The following is a 23,680-nucleotide window of genomic DNA, read 5'->3' on the forward strand; positions in this document are numbered from 1 at the left end:
GGGAGCATTGCAGTTGTCAGATGGATGGTCGTTGGCACTACACTTCGCGCATGTTTCCTTTCCTCTGCATGATTGAGATTCATGCCCGAACCTCTGGCACTTGAAACACCGCCTTGGGTTGGGTATGTAAGGTCTGACGTTGATTTTCAGATATCCTGCGTCGAGTGAACTAGGGACAGTGCTACTACCAAATGTCAAGATCACATGTTTAGTCGGGATATGTTGGTCATTTCGTCGTAGTGTTATTCTCTGAACCTTAATTACCTTTTGCTCCTGAAATACTTCGAGTAGCTCTTCGTCGCTGAGGTTCAAGAAGTCTTCTTCAGATATAGATATAACTACCCTGCTAGTGTTGAGTGAGCGGTGTGGAGAGATTGTTACTTTGATGTCACCGATATTGGTGATTTCGGCGAGCTTTTCTAGTTGACTTTTCTTGGTCAGTTCAAGGAGGAGGTCTCCGCTAGCCATCTTTGAGGCCTTGTAACCCGATCCAATTGTGTTTGCTAGGCATTTCGATACTGTGAATGGTGACAGTTCTCTAACGGTGGTGTTGCCGTCACTGTGAAAAACACGGTATTTCGGAAATGTGTCTTCGCTTGGTTTTAAAAACAACTGGAAAGTTGCTTCAGTGCGACCTCTTTTCAGAGGCCGATCTGAAAGTCGCGGGAATGCTTCTGCCATTGGATGATTTCAAAATTCGGCGGCGGTGGTAGCCACCCACCACGGAGTCCAACAAGGGGACGCTACAGGTTACAATAAACCTGCAGACGCCAGCTATACAGCGCCACTATAACCTAATGTATATACCCAAGGTTGAATATATCACACACGGTTAACCGTTGCCGCCAGGAAATACGGAAGTAATAAGAAGTGAAGAGAAGACAGGAAAGATGGGAAAGTGGGAGAGAAAGAAGAAGATTGGAGAAGAGGACAGGAAAAGGCGACAGGCGATTTCCTCCAGGTGGGTCAGTCTGGAGGTGCCATCTATGTGAAGCAGAGGCCAAAGAGGTGTGTTGCCTCCGCCGGGGGGCCTTAAAGGTACAGACACCCAGCATCGGCTCAACCTCCAGGATCCCCCTTTCCCCAGACACGGTTAATTTATTATATTTGGGGTTTTACGTGCCAAAACCACTTTCTGATTATGAGGCACGCCGTAGTGGAGGACTCCGGAAATTTTGACCACCTGGGGTTCTTTAACGTGCGCCTAAATCTAAGCACACGGGTGTTTTCGCATTTCGCCCCCATAGAAATGCGGCCGCCGTGGACGGGATTCGATCCCGGACACGGTTAAGCCGCGCACGGCTACACGCGGGAGGGTCTAACCCTCGTGTGCTCGGGTACGTGGTGTCGCGACACACCAAACGCGTGCTTACGCAGACGCCCCTACGGGGAAGGCGAAGCTTAAGCATCCTCCAATTTCTTTGAATGTGCTCTGTAGCGCACGTAATAACGGCGCAATAAGATAACTTAATCGCGTGAGCTGACGGTGAGTGTGACTGTCCGGCAGTGGTGAGGACGCATTGCTTCCTGTCATCTTGTCTTGCAAGATGCAAGTGGCGAGAAAGGCTTTCGCCAGGTCAAGCTATACTGGAGTAAAAAGAAACGGAAGAAAAAGAATATTTGTGAATTGATATCCGACCAAGCTACCCAGCGCAGTTTACTGCAACGCTATAACAGAACAGCCAGCCGTGCGAGGAAAAAAAGAGAACCAGAAAGCTCGCCCCACTCGCCTTCGCGCATATCGTTTCCCGGTGGAAATGCCATCGTATAAGCTGCAGTTACCGCTTCGCGGCAACTGCAGGTTATGCTACTGCTGTGTTGTGTTGCTACTGTGTTCTTCAACGTCACCACCACGTGACATTATGCAGCGGCGACAGAAACAGACGTCAGTATGCACTATACGGCGTCGTGCTCAGGCCATAGGCAGGGCGCAGCGGTTCCTGCCCAAAGCGAGCCACGCACATTTAGGACTCCTGATGAGCAGCGCGAACAGGATGAACGACGAAAGGAACAACAACGTCAATGTGCACGACGGCTTCGCGCTCAGGCTCGGCAGCACCCAGTAATAGGCTCCGTCTAATTGGTCTATAGGATCAAGTGACACCACACAGCTTCGCTGGCCAACCACCTTCGCTACATGAATTGGAGCCCATTTTGTTTAAAACCGAATTATGTTACACCGTATTGAACACAAACAGTCATTGCATGTTTCGGTATAAAAGCGAGCCCTCAGCCACGTTTACACTGAGTACCATCGAAGCGAGCTAGTGAATCTATATTCTTCTGCACGATTGCGCAGAACCCCATCTATAGAGCAGAATAAGTAGACGAAACAGCATCAAAGTGTGTTGAAACGGACAAAGTCGAAATTACTTTGAAACGTATGAGTAACTGACGCCTCTAACGATTTGCTTGAAGCACACGTTTATATAATATCGCGTCGAAGAACACAGGCCGAATGGAATGCGTTTCTCCCTCTCTGCGAAAGCGCACATCTCCGTTCTGGAGTCAGATGCGGCCCTAAAAAAGTAAGCGAACAACTGGCGCCGGCGCAAAAATTTACAATGCCGCCTTTCTTTTTTCTTTTGCGAATGTCTTGTCGAGGAGACTAGTCTGATTGTAATCGAGAAAATCTGGGGCCGAATTCACACAAACCTTTTATTTTGTCAGTGATCTCTGCCCTTCGTTGGCGCCCTTCGCTAATGGTACGTCCAGCATCAGGATTGGCCGACTTTTTTTTCTTGGGAAATTTTCTAGCCCAAGAGGTCTTTGTGAACACGGGCCCTGTTTTACTCGCCCAGACCGCACGTGAAGCATGCAACGGCACTGCCGTTCGCTGCCGAATTTTTTGGCCAAGCGCACGCGAAGTATCCATGCGACGTGATTCGCCAAACTTGGAAACGGGAAACTCCTCCGCGCTGACTGGCGCAAAGTAGCTGTATACATAGTGTAAGGATTCGAATTTCGGTTCTTTTTTTACCCGTCATTGTTACGCAGTGGCTATTGCGGTGGGATTACTATGCCCAAGGGCGCGCGAACGAATACCGGCCGAGGCAGCCGCATTTCGATGGGGGGTGAAATGCAAAAGCCAGTATACGGTGCATTGGACGCACGTTAAAGAAACCCAGAGGGTCAAAATCAATTTGGAGTCTCTTAATACGGCGTGCCTCATAATCAAATCATGGTTTTGGCATGTAAAATACCAGTGTTTATTTCAATTTCTTCGGACAAAAGAAAGGTGAACGGGAACTTTTCGGGAATGTAGCGCGTTTCTATGTATAATCTCAGTTAAGCGCAAGTCTGTAGGCACCCAAGCGTTTCCTCGCCAAGAAACGCAAACCGACTCAGTGGTACAGCAGCTTTCAGCTTGCGGATTCAGCTTTGCAATATCACGAACTGGACTATAGTGGTGTTCCCCAGACCCACCCTGACGTACTTGTTTATTAATTTTGCTACATCGCTGATTATGTGATTTATGTCATTAGTACGAATTCGGATACTTTTGAAATCGGGAGATTTTATCTTCAGTTGTTGCGAATAGTGCCCCTGTGCAGCTGTGCCTCTCTTTCCGACGCAGCTCTGATGAGCAGCGGTTTATTTCGGACATTATGTCCAAGATAAACCGAAGTACGCCATCAACAACGTGGAGAATTGAGCTGCAACGGTGTCCCTGTAGATATCTGCCGAACAAGGCAACGAGGCGAATTGAGTCCTTGTATACGTGAGCCATATACAAGAACAATATGACCACTATTCCAGAGCGCTGGGTTGCGGAGGGGCGCCTAGACTGATCGAGATGTTTTGGAATCGTTCGGATATCTGCGCGCGCATCAAGGTTCATCGTAGTCGATCGTTTGTGTGTCCATACGTCCCGTCAGTGAGCGCACACTTCGATCTTGGAAGACGGAACCCACTACAGTGCACTCAGCATTCATGGTTCATGTATGCGCAAAAAAAATCGATGATTACGATATTCCCTTCATTTTGCGATATATTGGCTGGCGCAGGCAATCAGTCTCGTGTGGCACGTTTCAAACGGAGCGAAGTGTGGCACCACTGCCTCACTAATCCGGAGATCGCGAGAGGCCAGCTCGTGGTGCCAGCGCGTGGGTGGGATTCACAGCAGCCGCCGCAGACAGACGTTCGCTCATGCAGCGCTTGGTTTCCATACAGACGGCGCGCGCTACTCTGGCGCCATATCGCACATAGCCATCTTCGCCGCACAGGCCGTCTTGCGCGACACTACGCTTTTATGCTCACGCTTTCGTTCCACCAAGGACAACAGTGGCTCTTCGTCGCTGGGAAGTCGTGCCTTCAGTGTCAGTGGCGACAACTTCCAAGGTAGAGTGATACCAAGCCTCACTCGCAGCCGCTCGGCATCGTCCCTTGCAGGAGCAGTGGTCCTCATGCCACATACCGCGGACTGACCTCAGCATATGACGCCGCGGACGAGCGTAGCCCTCCTCGCCCCACACCCTGCCCCCCTCCGAAGCGCAGATGAGGCTGCCCACGAGGCTGAGGCTGCCTGGGCCATCGGCAACTTAGCGCATGCGCAGGCCGTACCCCTCCGGTCCTCCTCCGGTTTCCGCCTCACTCATGGTTCCGCGGCACACTCCTCCTGCGCTACCGCATTTCGTGCATCACCCACTGCAGTCCGCGTTCGCTTTCATTATTCGCGGAGCGCGTTCGCTCGGCCACAAAGACGCTCGCCGCAGGAATAGGCGTCTAAGAGCTGCGCTCTAAAACAAAGGAAAAAATACAAGACTCTTCGCCGGCTCACTTACGAGTGCTGCGATATGCGGCTGGGAATCTTCTCGACTGGTGACAGCTTGTATTCCGAGGTGCTATGAGGCGTGATCCCTGCGGCGTCATGAGGTGTAGTCGACGCTGACACACTACCGCCCGGAATCGCAGACGTCTCCGCCGTGATCGGCGTGAGCGCAGGCTCGGGGGCAGCGGGCGGTGGGCAGACAGCGGAAGGCGCCTTCATTTCCGCGCCGTCAACCAAGGGCGGCTTGTCGAGCACCTTGGCGTCGGGCTCAAAGCAGCCGAACACGTCCCAGTCGAGGGGCGCGCGTCCACCGGCGAAGAGCCACGAGGTGATGCCGGACACCGCCACCAGGGTGACGAAGCTGATGACCATGGAGAAGGTGCGGAACGGGAAGCGCTGCACGCCCTCCTCGTAGTCGTAAAATGGGTACTTGATGAAGGGTGGTATCTTGAGAATGGACTCGCCGCCGCCCGCGCGCAGGAAGCAGCCGACCACGTAGGCGGCGAAGGAGCCGTACGTGTTGACGTGCTCCTTGAGGTAGACCACGCACACGAGCTGCGGGAAGAGGATCACGTAGACCAGGTCCGAGGAGAGGTACCACAGGCCGTAGATGGAGTCGGCCGTGAGCGCCATGAAGGTGGCCAGCGCGCCCACCAGCACAATGGACACGCGCATCACGCCGATCACCTCCTTCTCCGTGGCCTGCGAAGCACGGAATGCCAATTGAACGGACACTGTAACGACAAGAATTGCATCACGCTGGAAGGGAATATTGTGATTCCAAAGAACACGTAAACTTATACTGCAGAATAAATCGAAAAAGAAGGAAAAACATAGCCCTCCCCTAGTCATATAACCTGTTGCATCCCATCATGGGACAACACGTAAGTTACTCACTTATCCCCAGTTCAACACGTTCAGAATCAAGCAATACGTATAATCTTTAGCGGTTTTATGTCTTAGACTCCTTCGTTACATTTTACGCATAACATTTTAACAATGCAGAATCTGGAAAAATATAGTGGAATTTTCATGATTAAGTACGTTTCCGGAAAGCTTCCATTTCCTTTGCTACATCCTAGTTATTTCGTCATGTTCCATCGACGCTTCTTGTTACGTAAAATAACCACTTAAAACTTATGCCCACGACTAATTACGACAAGCTCACTGCGAATATTTAACGTGTTCCAATGTGGAATTCAGTGCCGGGTGGTATAAAAGAGGGTTCTGTTGATTCATTTGAAAGGAATTTGCGTTTACATGGAATAAATACAGTTAACTTCTCATTATCCTTTTTATTTGCAACGTTCTTCTGTATGTTTACACTTGCAGAATGAATATCGTATTTTTCATAAATCGGATTGTTCGCAACGTTGTATATACTGAAAGCTGGTCTACAGTGAATGATGTTACAGCTGCTCTACATGTTCTGAATAGCCTGATGCTGTTCATTGTGTAGTTATTTTAGAGGGCAGCTCTTTGGCGCCCATTCCCGCGGCGAGCGTCGGCGTTGTCCCTCGGCGTAACCGAGTGAAAGGGACAGAGAAAAATGAAAGCGAACGCTGAGCGCAGCGTGAGAAGCAAAGCGTAGTGCCGCGTAAGGCTTGCGACGACCACTACACGATGGCGCCAGAGGAGTGGGCCCTCATCTGTTCACCGATGACATGAGGCGTTCGCGTCGCACGATACTATATATGGAAACAACGCGCTGCATGAGCGGAGGCCTGTCTGCGACGGCTGCTGTGAACTGCGCCCACGCGTCACCCACACGCTGCTTGTCGTGATCACCCGGCGAGCGACGCAGTCGCGTGACGCTTCACTCCATTTTCAACGTGCCGCACGAGACAGATTGTCCGCGCCAGCCAATATATCGCAAAATGAAAACGCATATAGAGCTGCTTTTGTATTTCGCATTAAGGATTATAGGTGAAGCAGGGATGAATGTTTTTCTTTGACGTCAGCATTACCAAGGGGTCTCGCAAATTACATCTTTTCACTATGGGACCTCTTTCTGTATTTATGTCTTCTTTGAAATGAGTATTTTGAACTTACGAAAATAATAAATAAAACAATACTCGTATTCTCGGTTATCACGCAAAGACGGTGGCAGCGCGACCGAGTCGCTGCGTCACGTCAGACGTCGCGGTCTCCTCGCTGATATGGCTTCTTTATCCGGAAATATCGGCCAAGGTCAATCCTTTATCTTATAATAAGGAGCGATAATTTCTTTGGAAAGAATTCTCTCATTTCAAACGGTACGTACCGATTCCTGTAAGAAGTCAGTATAGTCACCGCCTCTACATATCATAATCCGCTGCGTCATTATTACGTGATTATTGTGGCAGTGCCCATTCATCTGAAATGCACGTTCTCTGCTCCAACTTTTTCAGATTGAGCGAACCGTCGTGGCAGCTGCCCGTGTGTGCACACTGTGCCTTCTGTGATGATTACCCACCGCAGGAAATCCACAGTGCCCTGTGACGTTCTCCACTACTGGCTACAGAACGAAGCTCCACGCTAGCGCACCCCTGTTAGCCAAGAAGAAAATAAAACAAACAAACAAAGGGACCGGGCGGAGCACGCACGTTCTGCCTGATGCCGAGTTTGTAGATATTCCAGGCGAACATGGAGGCCGCGCTGAGAATGGACGAGTCCGAAGACGACATCACCGCCGCGGAGACGGCGCCCAGCCCCATGGCGGAGACGAAGCCGGGCGTCAGGTACTGCAGGACCAGCGGCAACGTCAGCGACGTCGCCTCGCCCGTCAGTGGAACGGCCTTCGTGTAGCCCGCTTTCGTAAAGTCTGCACGCAAGGGCACAGAAAAGAGTTGGCGGTGCGAATACGCGTAGGTGAAAGCGAGCCATGCATGGGGCAAGAACCGATCAGGAACGGAAAATACCGTTCTCTGCGGCGTATGCATAACGTCTCGAATTCCATCTGAGCATGGCAGGTTCATGTAACGTCGCAAAGGACGAATTTGAAACGGCCGCCGCGATAACCCCGCACAATGGGGCCTGCTATTTCTCCCACGCGCGGTACGTGCCGTTCGTTGTGATCGTCACGCGTTTTCTGTCACGTAGGGCACCGAGCGGCATATCCTTACAGGCTATGTCCATCGGTTAAGAATGCCCTCTCCATGCAAGCTTTCCTTGACAGCTGAAGCGTATTTGATACTGCGCCGGGCGGGCTGGTTGATGAGACCCAATTCTGTAGTGCAGTGCACTTGGGGTCTTTTCTGCTCCGTGATTCTGGCAATTACAAGTCGCTGGCACTGGCCGCGCACTCTGCTTTCCCCTGCGTAGCACTGCAGCACTCACTGGCTGCCTTGGCGACGGCGCCGATGACGACGGGTGGGATGGCCATGAACAGGCAGCCGAACGCCGCCATGTACGACAGCAGCTCGGCACCCTCGGCCGTGCGGCTCGAGAGAACCCGCTGGAAGTAGACCTGCGCGCGCGCCGCGTTGAGCGTGTTGCAGAGCGACAGGTACTAAGGAGAGAGGCGGCGGGCCGCTTTTAGCAGGGAAACTTGGTTTAGTCGGTGAATTGTCACGTTGCACAAGCAGCTCTAGAGCAGGCGAGGACTTCACTCGACCGTTCCTTAGACATGCAGGACATTGCCAGATATAACAGGTTTTTGTACCTGTCTACGTCTCTAGCACAGCTTCTATACGTCACTGAGTCCCCTTCAATTAACGCACTATTGTTCGAGCACGCACTGCAAAGATAGGCGACTTTACCGAACGCTACAGAAAAGCCATTAGCCTCAGGTTCGCAGGTCCATGCACCATTGGAAAACGTGCGGCGAATAGTACACGCAGCAACAATATTTTCCGCTGAATGCGAGAGGGTATTTGTGTTCCTGTTGTCGCAGGAGAGTAGTACGTGCACTAGCCTGGAACCGGCGTAAAGGAGGTGGCCACACGAGCGGTGATAAGTCGGTTCGGGACACAGGGTCCACCAACCTGCCAGGGCACGCCGCCCATCATGAGGAGGAGCATGGAGTCCCAGTAGGTGCCGAAGTCCTTCCACTCGACGCTACCCACGAAGTCGTTCCTCGGGTACGAGATCGGGCCCACTGCCTCGTGGAACATGGCGAAGGGCACCGACAGCCACTGAGCGACGAAGGGCAAGGACGCGCCATCAGCCATGTGCCATGTGACCAATATAGAAAAGCACAATTACACTACTGAAGACTGTGGTGCTGAAGTTACATAAACAGGGAAAAAGCGCCTCGGGAAGGCTGGCCAATGTTCCAGTAAGTGGACTTATCTTTGTCAAAGGTGCCTTGTCAGCCCTCCGAGCATGACAAGGCCACCTTCGACTAGTATAGGTCCACCTATCGAAACGTTAACCAGCTCCCTCCTTAAATTTAGGCTTCTGAAGGCACGTTAGTCAGAAAACAATTCCAGAACGCCCTGCCTTAAGGCATGATATAGGACCTCATCTAGGACCTTACGAGGTCCTAGATTATGCAGATGCCTCTTACTGTCGTCACACACAGTATCATTTATGGAGAATGTTTAGCAGGAAAGACAACCAAAGGACAACATACCAGGCCGAAGAAGATGGCAAGGAGCTGGATGACGTCCGTGTAGGCGACCGAGTAGAGGCCGCCCGTGAAAGTGTAGAAAAGGGCAATGCACGCCGACGCGATCACCGACTCTGTGCGCTCAAAGTCCATGATGACCTCTACGGTGGCGCCTACGCAGTGAATAATTGGAATGCGGTTCAACCACACAGTTAGAAGTCCATCAAAGACAATGTCTTCCTGAGCAAGTTTGGGGGTGACAATGGGCACAGTCACTGCGCACGGCGCTTACAGCTTCAGCGCTCAGTTGGGAGAGTAGGAAGTGAGTAGGAGTGCCTAATTTTTATTACTGTACTTAGTTTTATTCTAGATACCCATGGAAACGCCCCAATTTAGACCACACTACTTTCGGCACTGGCCCGCGTTTTCAGATTGCACTGTCTTCGGGATCGGTCAGCGAAAAATGCTAGAAACCCAGAAACCAGACACAGAAAAGCGGAGGTGACTCGCTAAGGAAGGCACTGTCTTCAACATCGTGAACGAGTGTGTCCGAATAAACGATGATCTGTTTTGCTTTGTGTGGAACATGTCGCAATAGTAGGCAGAAGCGCCAATGGCATAAGTGGACGGTAACGACAACCGCCAGGAGAAACGATAGAAACAGATGCCTCGACCTTAAACCGTCACGCCTTTAAGAGGGCTCAATCAAACACATTGTTGGACTAGTGTGTATGTATATATATATATATATATATATATATATATATATATATATATATATATATATATATATATATATATATATAGTCATATCATCAGAAGCCAACAAACACTGAGACCGAGGGCAACCTTACTTGTGCTTAAAGATTTCCCCTATGTTTTCCTCTGTGTCAGTGTTTCTTGGCTTCTGATGATATGACTAATAAAAGTCGGGCCCCTCGGTTAACCCTCTTGTCTTTATTCTCGTTTACATATATATACATATATATATATATACATATATATATATATATATATATATATATATATATATATATATATATACACACCAGAATTTCGGCGCAGCAACAGACCAGGGACGACAGAACTTACACGCGCTAGACGCAATATACTTGCAATACATTTATTTCCGAAAGAAAAAAAAAAGAATATAAACAATGTGTTTACCTTGGGCGCAGGCTGTGAACCCGCGCTATCAGCGACTCGAACTCTAAAACGAAGTTGCGACGCAATAACACGCGAGTCGGCAGAGGCATATTTCATCCAAAAAAAAAAAAAAGGGGGGGGGGGGTGCACATGCATAAGTGAACATTCTATTGTGATCCGCAGTAACGAATTTATTTTTTTCAGATTTCGCTTTTGGCTATGCTTATGCGCATCTGCTCTATATAGCCTGTTTTCTCCTGGAAATGCATTAGTTGAAAGTGTGCGCATGATTCATGTTGTTTCTGTCATGCCCGGTTTTCGCTACGCCACAATTCTGCTAAAAAATTAACGCAGTGCTTGTGTTCCTGCCGGTATACCTGTGAGGAGCACTGTGTTCTGAGTTTTGTCGTCCTCTCAATGTATATATACGGTATACGTTTGTGCGCAATTCGCACAGCATACGCTGGTGTGGGCAGACTTTTACACGTTACAGAAAAGGTAACTGATCACAAGTGCTTCATTCAAAAATGTAATTGATTACTGTGACCAATTAGTGCCAGACGAAAATAATTACGGAAATAATCAAAATAAATAAATTTTCTTACGTTACTTCCGTTTGAACTTATTATTCGTTCAGAATCAGCTGTGATCATGAACAATCGATCAAATGTGCGCGCTGGGTCGGTGCTCTAACGTGCGGACATCTTGCGCGCAAGGCTGTCATTACTCAGCAGCTGGGTCCTCTGTGAAGTGTAGGCGTTTCATGGTTTCATAGTTGCTGGTCTTTCAAGGAGACGCCCCCGGTTGGACCAATGAGAAGCTGTACAAATGGTCCGTAGGCGATTTCGTGGCATTAACGTCCCAAGTGGTAGTCGCTATCGAGACATGCCAGCACCGGTTCGATTCGGCGGACAACGCCTGGTTGAGCGTTAACACGAGAAAGATGCTGAGCTCCCGGACTTGCCCGTCTTAGCATGCGCAACCGCGAGGGCGTTGTGTGCTGCAGTTGCCACCAAATTCAGGTTCCTAAAGCTGCGTCACGTGTTACAGCTTATCTCGTCAGTAAAGTAACTATTTACATGTAATTGGTCATTGAAAATATTAAGTGAATTACAGTGAGCGTTACCAAGTAAAAAATGCAATTCTTTAATTGCAATATTATCAACAAATGTAACAGATTCCGATTAATTAATTACACATTATTACTTAAGTGCGAGTCTTCTGGTGGCCCACGAGAGGTCTGAGCATCCAGACCCTTATATAGGTGCCGCGTATTGCAAATATGTGGGCAGTGGATTGCACTGTGCTTTTAACAGGAAGCGGGGGCTTCTGTTTAAATACACAGAAAAAGAGAAATCAGTTTTCTCGGCAACCACTCCAATATTTGACGAACAGGTAGGTGTTCATGGAAACCTTTCAAAATTGTAGACATTTCCCTCATAAGAACGCGATTCACGCAAAAGCTACGGTGTTGAATGCAATATTCTAGGGTCTGTACAAAGCTCAAAGGACATTAAAACAATAAATCAGTTTAGACGGAAAGAACGTTTTTGAAGACACTGTTGCCGTTAATTTCGAAATAATAGGTTGATTATTACAAGAAAATAATGAAGGTCGAAGTTTTTGAATTTTGGGCCGAATTCCGAAAGGCGGTACCTCACTGTGTCGACACGAAAGTGTTTTTTTCATATTCAGGCCACTTTTGCTCAGCAGAGGTTTCCGAAACTCGCCATGTTCAATCTCTGGCTCCATGAGAACACAATGTAAAATTAACTATGCCCTAGACAAGCTAGAAGACAGTGTCAAAATCCATGACATCACAGTGAACTGTTGCGGGAACTTCAAGGAGGCGTCAGCACCCGTGTTTTGTTATTGCACTTTTTCTGGCTCACCAAGCGTCTTATCGTGGTACGAGTGGTGATTTTGGCATTTTAGAAGGGTGATTTACTGAAATACAGAAGAAATCATTTTTCTCTTCAGTGTTCCTTTGCAGACAAATTCTCACCAGGTCTGGCCATCATGAGCTGGCACGAGCGGTGCATACAATGCGCGATTACAATCGTGCCTGCAAAGTATTACACCGCTACGCCTCACGAAAACGGCTGAAATTTCGAACCAAAAGTCGTGCTCGCTTCTCCTCGCGGGTGCCGCGCTCCCAGTCGACGTCATTCGCACAAGTGAACCTACGTAGTTAGCACTGCTGTGACGTCACTCACAGTGACGCGTGACTTTGAAAATTGGTAAATGCAACAGCAAGTATTTATTTGTGATGTTGCTTCAATAGACGAATTAAAGTTTAAGCAAATAATAAAACACACGAACCGAATGTCTGCTTGTTTATCTTGTTTTTGTTTTACTTCGTACCTTAGAAAAAGAGATGCACTTCTGTTTCGTCTGCTTGTTGTTCCCACGTCGTGCAGTCGCACGCACAGGTAACGAAAGTGTGCCGTTTTCTGCATGTTCCAGCGCACGATCAAGTTCTGTGAACCGCTTGTGTCTGTCTAGTATTCGTGTAGCACTGATTTATAATACTGCTAGTCAGGTGCCAGCGGCACAATGACGCCGCGTCTCGCGGCAAACATCTGTGAAGCGGGCCAGCCTCTCCAAATGTGCACACACTGACGGATCCAGTTCACAGCAGCGGCCAGGCAACAACGCAGGTGTATCGCGCACAGCTTGGAAGCTCATGCACAGAGCGGAACGAAACAAGCGCAAACGCAACAGCTCGTGGGCTCGGGCGAAGGACTGTAACCGGAAGCCCTCCGCGCAGCAAAAACACGAGAAAGAAAAAGGCGGGGCTCAGTGACGCGTAGGTGACGCGGTCCTCCGGCTCCGGTACGGGAGAACACGGGGAAGGAATTTTGCTTGCGGAGGATAGACGGGGAAGTGGAGAGAGCGTCCATTGTGACAGTGAAGCGCGCCTCCTGAAATCATGGGTTTGCGACGCTTCAAATATTTCTATCGCTGCTAATAATGAACTAATTTGAAAAAATATTGCGGTAGAACGCTCGTTAGAGGGAGCGTAGCAATTTTCAGCGTAGACAAAATTTACTATTGGCCATAAAGGGAGTACTGACCCAAAAAGCTTTGTATTGTGCTTTTTTTCCTTTTTTTAATTATCGTTTCACTGCATAACTGCGGTACGAAGTCTCGATTTCTCGACAGCAGCACAAATGATAAATTACACCACATTTTGTACGATCCGTTCCAAACGCGGCTAAAGCGCAGCGTAGGTGCGGACGTGAAAAAGGAGACTCATCAGAGGATTTCCTCTGCGGCGATCGCCTTTGCGTGACGTAGGGCACAACCAGCTAAGGAGCTCACCAGATTTTCTTCAACCAGCCAATCAGTTCCCGCCTGACGGCGACACAGTCGCCGACGAGGTGTTATCGCCGAAAGCGATCATCGCTTCGAAAGCAGAAGTGGCGGGGTGAGGTTCTTGAAGGCCGTACAATGACCGCTTAGCCGAAAGCGGCAAAATTTGGAAACAAAAGTGGGGGGGGGGGGGGCACTATCTCCGCTCCTGCCCCGTCGATTGCTGAATCGACTCAGCTTTTGGCAGCTTGGCCATAGTGGCAGTAATATGTGGTGCAACGAGACAAGTTTCGGTGACGTGACAGGTCACCTTTACCCGTCCCAGGCGATGCTGCTTTTGGCGTCCGTTTCGTACTCGTCGCAGATAAAGAAATTATTTGTCGCACTCTCAGAGAACTGAGGTTTTCTAGTGCAATGACTGGATCGACGGCTATCCAAAGGAGCAATAAAGGCTCGAAAAACACTTTCAGCCAGCACACCTCCAAAGGGATCCTGAACCAACCCTCGGCCTTGGTGAGAAAACACAGTGCGTGGATAGCATACACTGGTCTAAACATCTCAGCCAAATTTTTCAGTCGTGCGCGGCGCGTGCAGCTCGCAAACGGAGCGCGAAATCATCTTTCTCTCAAACGTTCTCTTATGAACATAACACATTGAACATAACATATTGTTGCGCCGGTCCTGTCGTTTGTGTTCTTCTTGAGTCCTGGTCTTCTGCGCCTTGACTTTACTACTTCAAGCATGAACCAACTTGCCCAAGCAAGTGTTTTACTTATGAACATAAGCGTGCTCCTCATTCTTTTCTCGACGCTTTATTTCTTGATATAGCGCACTCCCATATGCAACTGCTATTGGCCCATAGCTGACATCATAGAGTTTCTCGCTATAACACTAGAGGGAAATCTGGCGCTACCGTCTATGGGAGGTTCCTAAGAGGCGCTGTGCCGTCATGAGAATGATGGTATATGTGTCTGCGAGGCTTGTGTTGGCTGGTGTTGTAAGAGGCTTCGTCTAAAATGTAGATATGGTTACACAAATAGCGCTTTCTTAAAGTAAGATCCTTATAAAATGTTTCCATTCACGTATATTACATCTTGCACTGAAGTTTACTCACCTACAATGTATAACCAAGCGAAGAAAAGAAAGAACAGACGACAAACTGTTCCAAAGCGAGCGCGAATCTTGTCGTCTGTCCTCCAACTTTAGCGGCTCGCGGATACTTTTTACGTTTCATATAATTATACATGCAATAACAAGTTCTCATAGTTAAACAAAACATGTTTTTTGTAATAATAAGGCTAAAACAGCTTTTTACATGCTGATTTAGTAGAAAATGAATCGTTGTAACAGAGGGAACGGTGCTTGCCAGGCGCGTCTTCGTGGTGTCCTGGCTCTCTGAGGACGATACCAAGCTGAAGTCACAATATACCGGCATTCCCATCCATACCACAGAGCAGCAGCGCCAGATTTTCCGATAGGTAGTATAGTGAAAAACTCTACGGCTGACATCAATCAAGAAGAGTATTTGGATCAACGCACTTCTTCATACTGTCATCGTATATATTTATTGACGCACTTTAATAAACAGGCTGAAGTAAGTGAAAATCTGATACTTTCGAATTTCTATAATAATTACGTACTTCCGGAAGAAGCCGACTACAGTCTGCTCACGATAGGCCATGGCCGCCCGCATAGGAAATAAAGCTTTGGCCACCCTGCTTATATCGATGTCGTAGTCATCGGGTCTCGCTAATTTCGACTATTTTTGAACAACCATCTAGCCTCGAACTACGCGAAACTTAAGGTCAGACCAGAAGCATGCTTGACAGTGCGCGCTCATTCCTTGCTGCGCCTGGTTAGACGCCTTTGCAGACTTCACTGCGTATTGAACTATTACTAGCGCTTCAAGATGCGCAAGTTGGATGTGGCAACTATCCATCGGTCAATCCCAATGCCGCTTTCCTTTTCTCTCGCGGCGACCGCGCTGCAAGCCGGACGGTGACGTACTCGTGTCCCTGCGCCTACATGACGTCGCTCGCGGTGACACGTGACTTCGAGAATTATTCAAGGCAACATCTGTTACTTGTGTGATGTGGTGCTTGAATTGACGAACTGAAGTTTAGAGAAGTAATAAAATACGCTAATGGGATGTCTGCCTGTTTTTTTTTTGTTTTTTTTTACTTCGCACCAAAGCACTACTTCCGCTTCGTCTGCTTGTTCCTACGGTCGTGCAGTCACGTGCGCAGGCACCGAAACTATGCCATTTTCTACCGTGTTCGATAGCGTGATTAAGCTGTGCGATTCACTTGTTCTGCTTTACTATTCGTGTAGCAGTGAATTATACCGCTAGTCATGTGGCCTGGTGCATAGCGCGCACAATCGTGCGCTGCGCGAAACGAGACAATCACAACAGCTCACGCGCAACGCCGTCAGCAGAAGTGCACAGCGCCGCGAAAAAAAAAGATAAAGTAAGAAAGAAAGAAAGAAAACAAGGCTAGCAGAAAAAAATCAACCTTCGCTTTTGCCTTCATCCTCTTTAGCGTACGCTAAATTGACTCTTTTTTTTCTTTATTCCAGGCCCTAAATCAAGACTTTGCTTCCTAGAGTCATTAGAATTTACCTTTCCTCTATCAAGTGGAACAAATCTCATTCAGATTGGCCCGGGCGTTGTCTCATAAAAGCATTTCTACATTTTACATGTATCTGAACAAGTGGCATCGGAGTCTGCCTCGATCGATCTGAAGTGCTTCGAACGTAGCTTCCGTTTGCTCCGTCCATTCGTTGTTAGTATATTTAGTGAGATTTATAGCGTGTTCCAATTATGACCAGCATCGGAGACAGTCTACGTAGGCAGCTAAGGTGACAGCCGAGAAAGCCTTGAGGCCATTTAATCGAACGAGTTTCTAGCCGTCTGGAAGACGCACGGAAGGTGCTTCTGCGACGTGACGTTACCTCGCGGCGACAAGAACAAGTTGAGAAAAGCACCCATTATTTCTGTATCTTAAGTATTTGCGCCTGCAAGCCAATGAAAAACGCGATGTAGCTTACATTAAAGGGACACTAAAGGTTACTATGAACTCAAGTTAAAGCGATAAAGCAATGCTGTAGAACGTCTAAGGCGTCAATATAATCGCGAACAGAGCTTTAGTAACCGAGAAATTGAGGTAAATGCACGACACGATTTGAGACCTTCCAACGACATTTCGGTAGTAGCCCGATGACGAAGGCGCTCCTCATCATAATTTATGTCACTAGTACTCAACTACTCGTATTAAAAAGATCATTTCATTAGGTTATAAGTCGGGAAAAGATGCTACTTGTCTACTTCTGTTCAATTCTAAGAAAAAATAACATTTTGACGTTACCCTTCAGTAGTATGGGTGGTCGAAAGGTTTCGTTTTCGCTCGACTCTGCACGCTCGACTCTGCGCCGCGCGCGCTTTGGAGTTTCAGTTGTTTCGTTATCGCGTCGTGCTGCGCTGGTTCTGCTGGCTCGCGAAACTTGCATTTGGAACAAGAAGCGAGAACGCCACGTCCATGTGATGTCGTGGGATGCACGAATGGTCCGCGGAACTTGGCCAAGGGCAGTTGCCGCGGCGAATCCAACGTTGCTTATCACTGTGTGCCAACGAGTGAATCTCTCCGATCGAAGTGGTTAAGTGCCGTACCGCTGCCACAGCGCGTTGGCAAAGAGCCGAAAAATCGCAAAGTGTGCTCGCTGCACTTTCGTCCAGAGGATTACGAGTTCAACGCCGACTTACTGAAGTCGTGTGGAGTGCCTTTCAAAGCAATGCTTTCCCGCAGCGTTGTTCCGTCGGTCTTGCCTGCGTTCTCCGAAGCGCAAGAACATCTGCAGGTCGAAGACGGGCGGTGAGGGCGGCATTTGGTTTTCACAAAGCAAAAGCTACAAATGTGCGAATATGTACAGCCATGACATGCAGTTGCCGTCGTAGCAGTACGCAACGACGCCGGCAGCGCGAGCCCTCCGCAGTAGGTCACGTTCATCATTGCTTAAATCGCTGAAGTCAAACCCAGCATCCCGAGCCAATGTGTCGTCGTCAGAGTCGTCCATTGCAACGAGCGTCAAAGTTGGCGTCATAAAATAAAGAACCAGCTTATCGTCGCGAGCTTTCCCGTCCGCTAGCCACCATAGTTCCGTTTTCGCACTGCTGTGGGCTCCGTCTTGGCTCCGTTTCTGGCCGTGCGTTTGCGTTTTGCGCAGAAAAGCCGTACCGCCGTCTGCGGGCGCCGTTTTGTCACCGACGGAGCTACGTCACTATGAGACCATGACGTCAGCACTCCTCGATCGGAGGGCGGGGGATTTGAACTACGCTAGAAGTACGCGGACGCTTCAGAACGCATTTTCACTTCAAATAAGTCTCTTCTTTGCATGAAACAAGCGTTTCAATGTTTCCGGGATGGTATTTAAACAGTCCACGTTGACTTAATATTAACGTTTAATGCCCCTTTAAGGGCGTAGGATGTAGCGTGCCTACGTTTTCTTGTGCACGGACAACTTTCCTGTCGGCTTTCCAAGCGTCCTGCTCAGCCGCCATATTGTTTCGACAGGAAATTAGCCTGCCTCATTTTTGACTTCGATACTGTTTTTGCGAAGCTGTCTACTTTGACATCTTCCCGAATAAAACCCCTGCATCTACGCACCACCGCCGCTTTCCTAAGTAGCGACAGCCTTTGTTGTGCGACGCCTTTTCCCCTCACACCAAATCCGGTTCCGGCATTTCCGGTTTCAAAATTTCCGGTTCCGGCGTTCCCGCTTCCTGGAGTTGCGCTGCGGGAATTTTCGCTTTGACTGCTAGTTGACGATGGTGAGATGCCCGCGGCTGCTTAGCAGCGCTGTGGCAATCACCATAAGAAGAATGCAAAGGGGACAAGCTGTTGTATTCCGCTGAAGTAGTAGTTCGCGGTCGCTGTTTTCCAAACGCACGAAAAACGGCAGTGGTCTCCAAGCGCCCAGGCACTACATTCCACTGTACGTTGTCGCTCGTACCACAACCCGTCGCAGGTTGACGCGAAGCAGCGAACACGAGCAGATCGCTGGTTACAGTAGGCGGTGGTTCTTGGATGGAATCGCATTCACAGTTTCAACCGCAGCTCGTGCAATTGAAGCCTCTCAGCGGCGTGAAAGTAAACAACGCTAAAAAACAAAGTGTCACTTCCACTCGGAACAGGAAGCTGCAGCTACGTAAGTTCCGCTTGACGCCGGAAGCTAAGCGAGTGAGTGGGAGAGGAGCGTGGAGGAGGAGAGCAGGTTGGCGGTACTTAACCTGGTCGGCGGAAACGTGTATGGAGGGGCTTTATTCCGAAAAGTGGAAGGAGACTTAAGATGGCCGCTGTCCACTTAGCCGTCTACTTAGCCGTCTTCAACGAGCATTGGAATCACTAAAGCCCCTCCATACACGTTTCCGCCGACCAGGTTAAGTACCGCCAACCTGCCCTCCTCCTCCACGCTCCTCGCCCACTCACCCCCTTAGGTACGATGGAATGTAGTGCCTGGGCGCTTGGAGACCACTGCCGTTTTTCGAGCATTTGGAAAACAGCGACCGCGAACCACTTCTTCAGCGGAATACAACACCTTGTCCCCTTTGCATTCTTCTTATGGTGACTGCCACAGCTCTGCTAAGCAAGCGCGGGCGTCTCACCATCGTCAACTAGCAGTCAAAGCGAAAATTCCCGCAGCGCAACTCAAGGACGCGGAAACGCCGGAACCGGAAATTTTAAAAACGGAAATGCTGGAACTTGATTTGGTGTGAGAGGAAAACGCGGCGCAAAACGCTCACAGCAGTCAAAGAGCAAATTCCCGCAGCGCAACTCCAGGAAGCGGAAACGCCGGAACCGGAAATACCGGAACCGGATTTGGTGTGAGGGGAAAAGGCGTCGCACAACAAATGTCGCTACTTAGGAAAGCGGCGGTGGTGCGTAGATGCAGGGGTTTTAGGAATCTCGACCTACTGAACTCCAGACCTGCACAGATCTCCCTCCTCCAGCACGCATGGTCTAGTTCGCCCCTTTTGCCGCTAGGGAAAGAACGTAGTGGCGCTAGTTATAACCTGTTCGCTGTCGTCTGCTTCTGCGATCTTTCAGCGCTTGTCTTGCCATTTCGGCAGGCACAAAGCGCTTGTATTGGCGGTAAATGAATAAATTCACAAATGTACAAAAGAAGACATATTTGCGAATGCTTTGCGTTTGAATAGTGAAACTAGAAGAGGAGGAGCGGTGCAAGAAATGTGAACAACGAGCATAGGTGGCCGCTGCAATGCTAGATCGACGGCATAAATTTCCATTTCCTTGCCTCCTCAAGAGACTGGAAAAATTGTTTAAAAAGATTCATAGGATAATCTAGCTTTCTTTAGTTGATTACTGACAGCCTAATGTCGTAATTGACATTAGGATTTACTGCTGTGTGCCGTAGTTAAAGGCAGATGACCTGGTAAAAGTATAGTAAAAGTATTCACGGAGTAAGTCCTCCGCCCGATATGTGCAATAGGCTGATCGATTCTGTTTCAAGGGAAGGTGAGCATATCTTGTTTCTAATATCGTTGGATGTCTAGCTCAGTAGAAAGCTTGCAAAAAATTAAGCGATCCCAGTGCTTTAAAACGTGCTGCACTGCAGGCCTTAATTAAATCGTGTCACGGAACTCTTTTCAAACTGTAAAGCTAGCTTTTCTGCCTGGTATGGCGGCAGCTTAAGATACGTACACAGTGAAGCTGTGTACGTAATTCAATTTTTGAACTCGTGACCCATTCACGGACAACTTTTAAGAGTTAAAATGAAGGGTAATCGTTCTGTCGTCGAACATTACGGTGGCTTCAAGTTTCTAAAGAGCGCAGAAGCGAATTTTACAACGTGTACAATGAAACTTGTGTTCGTGGCGAACTCTACACACAATGTGATTTATAATATTCTGCTTGAAAAAGGCACTAGGAGCGGCTATTTAACGCTATTTTAGAGAGCAGCGGACTATACGCTCCGACATTTTTTAGGTTCGGGCACTCAACTTTTGGAGCCAAGTGACCGATCAAAGCCTTGTGACATCACTGTCACTGTGTTAGCAAAAATCATGAACTAGAGAAGCAGTTCGTTACAACACAACAACTGCCTAACTAATTACAACGCCGCACAGCCACCCACCGCGTAGCAGACGGATGGATGGATGGATGGAAGGTAGGAGCGTCCCCTTTGAAACGGGGCGATGGCAGTTGCCACCATGCTCAGATTTTTATTTTGCCTTTTATTTTTATCTGTGTTGTGTGTTATTGAATTTCTCGATTTTCTTTAAATACGACTTCCTACCCTTTTAACCTTATGTCACTCTCTGCTTTTGAGCCACCAATCCTCCTATCGCCTTTTGCTAATTTTCACCGCATATTTATTTACATGACTATCATTATCTCTGAACCCTAGGGCCTCAGGAAGGGTGACTCTGGCCGCATCGACATCGGGATTGCTACCATCACATTTTAGTATGAGGTGTTCCATTGTTTCTACATATTTACCACACACAGTACATGTGTCTTCTTCTTCGTTAAATTTCTTTTTATAGCTCCGCGTTCTAAGACATCCTGATCTAGCTTCAAAGAATAGGGCACTGCCTCTTGAGTTATCATAAAACGCTTCCTTCCTGATCTGCTGTTTCCAGTATCGATATAGTTCCACACTATGCTTCTTTTCCATTGAATTTATCCAATTTTTACCTTCCGCATTTTTAACCTGTCGTTTAATGCTCTGTCTTTCTTCGTCCTCGTGTCTGGCATACTTACTGGTTAGCTTCCTAGTTCTTTTCCGCCATTGTGAGTCAACGCTCTTTCTGTATAGGTATTTAAACACCTTAGCTGCCCACCTGTTATCGTCCAATTTCCACAGACGTTTTTCGTATAGGATTTTACTCTGAGCTTCCCGTGCTTCGAACGATGCCCAGCCCCTATCTCCCTGTACTGCTTCGTTTGTGGTTTTCCCATGGGCACCTAGTGCTAACCTTCCCACAGCTCTCTGATTTACTTCAGTCTCGACTGAACCTCTGCCCTTAAACACAGGACCGCATTCCCGAAAGTAAGCCACGGCACCATTACTCCCTTCCAAATGCCTCTCAGTACCTCAAACCTGTTGTACCCCCACAATGCCTTATGTTTCATTATCCCGGCATCTCTTCGCCCTTTTGCTATGAGAGACTGTTCGTGCTTCTCCGTGTACATCTGCCCTTTGTTTATCCATACCCCGAGATATTTGTATTCGGCCACTCGGGGTATTTCATGGCCTTGTATTGTAAGCTCCTGATCAGTTGTATCGTTGAAAAACATCCCACCGGACTTAGCTGCACTATAACTGAAAGCTAAACTGTCTCCTTCGTCCCCACAGTAATTAACCAGAGTTTGCAAATCTTCCTGGCTATCTGCTAACAGCACAATATCGTCCGCATACATTAAACCCGGTAGTCGTTGCTCAACAACCTTTTCGCCTAATCTGTACGACAGATTATACCCTAGATTGCTTTGTTGTAACCTTCTTTCCATGCTTATCATATAAAGCATGAACAGCAGCGGTGATAGAGGACAACCTTGCCTTAATCCTTTGTGAACCTCGACAGTTGTCGTGCTCTTAATTCCTTCCCATGTCATTTCAACATTATTTTCTCGATATAGTTCCTGTAGCAAATCAATTACCTCATTACCGATACCTTCAGCTTTTAATATGTTCCACAGGAGTTCCCTGTTCACATTGTCGTATGCACCACTTATGTCCAGGAAGGCTAAATACAGACGTCTATTTTCCGCCTTAGCAATTTCTATGCACTGGGTAAGCACGAACAGGCTATCATCTGAACTTCTGAACCCGTTCTGAAGTTCTCCGAGTATTCTATTACTTTCTACCCATGACTGCATTTTTAATTTCACCGCCTGCAGCGCCAGCCTATATATAACTGATGTTATCGTAATTGGTCGGAAGGATTTTATGTTCTTATCACCTTTCCCTTTATAATTCAAATTCATTTTACTCTGTTTCCAGCTGCGCGGAATTGGCTTATTTGTTATGACTGCCTCCAATGCTTTTATCAGCGTTTCCTTGCGAACAGGTTATAAAAGCGCCACCTACGGCCGTCGTTTGGACGAAAGTGGGCGCAAGCTGCTCCCATAGAAACCGGATATCTGTGCAGGTCGCGAGTTCCAGGTCGTGATTGAATACAGCCTAAATTTCCCATGCCAGTACCAAATATATTTCTCTTACAATGATGGCAAACCGAGCAAGTTGTAACTAGTCTACGCAAGCATCTACAAAGAGCGCCGTGACATCACCGACCGGCGCCATCTTACCGAGGGCGGCGAGGATGGCGGCCGACCAGAACACTTCGCCGCAAAGGGCCGGCAGGAAGAGCAAGCAGCCCATGCGGGCGCCGAAGTGCTGCTGGAAAGGGTCCAGCATTGTCTTGTAGCCGGCCTTCCTCATCTTGACTGCGAACAGGTATCCGCCTGCGCAGAGCATAAGGAGCACCTGAAACGTAATGCGCTTCTAGCGCCATGTTGGTGCTTGTTCTTGCATATGTGTTTCTCGGGAAAGCTGTCGTGTTCGAATTTTGAACCCTATAATATATGCACTGATTGTGCGCAGTAAGCAAATCGAGGCTCTAGATTTCTTTCGCCGTAACTGATCTTTGAGGCATTAGAATCCATACATTTAATCATATTTACAATGTACTGTGTCACGGTAAATACTCAAGGAAGTAGGGGGCCACCACGTGACCTCCGCCAAGCTTCTTGTTCGAGTGCCACAAAAAGTTCAGGGCCGCGGTGACAGGCCTTTCCCTGCTTCTTTGTATCTCCTTGTTGAAGTCCGTAGTGTTGCATGGAAAAGTATTTGTTATTATTAAAATATGCGACAAGTGCACGTCACATCGTGCGCGTGCG

At 48.3% G+C, this 23,680-nt stretch overlaps 1 protein-coding gene across 1 annotated transcript in view; it reads right to left on the minus strand.

Annotated features, from left to right (window-relative positions):
• LOC142579940 (high-affinity choline transporter 1-like) overlaps nucleotides 1-23,680 on the minus strand; it is a 36,852-nt gene that overhangs the window by 10,309 nt on the left and 2,863 nt on the right. The window contains exons 3-8 of the mRNA XM_075690620.1: nucleotides 23,090-23,245; nucleotides 9,327-9,475; nucleotides 8,737-8,886; nucleotides 8,090-8,219; nucleotides 7,357-7,574; nucleotides 4,785-5,473 (exon numbers count right to left, since the gene is read on the minus strand). Of these exons, the coding sequence (XP_075546735.1) occupies nucleotides 4,785-5,473; nucleotides 7,357-7,574; nucleotides 8,090-8,219; nucleotides 8,737-8,886; nucleotides 9,327-9,475; nucleotides 23,090-23,245 (1,492 nt within the window). The remainder of the gene's footprint in view (nucleotides 1-4,784; nucleotides 5,474-7,356; nucleotides 7,575-8,089; nucleotides 8,220-8,736; nucleotides 8,887-9,326; nucleotides 9,476-23,089; nucleotides 23,246-23,680) is intronic.

The sequence above is a fragment of the Dermacentor variabilis genome, chromosome 4 (assembly GCF_050947875.1).
Source record: "Dermacentor variabilis isolate Ectoservices chromosome 4, ASM5094787v1, whole genome shotgun sequence".
In the NCBI taxonomy this organism is placed as follows: domain Eukaryota; kingdom Metazoa; phylum Arthropoda; class Arachnida; order Ixodida; family Ixodidae; genus Dermacentor; species Dermacentor variabilis.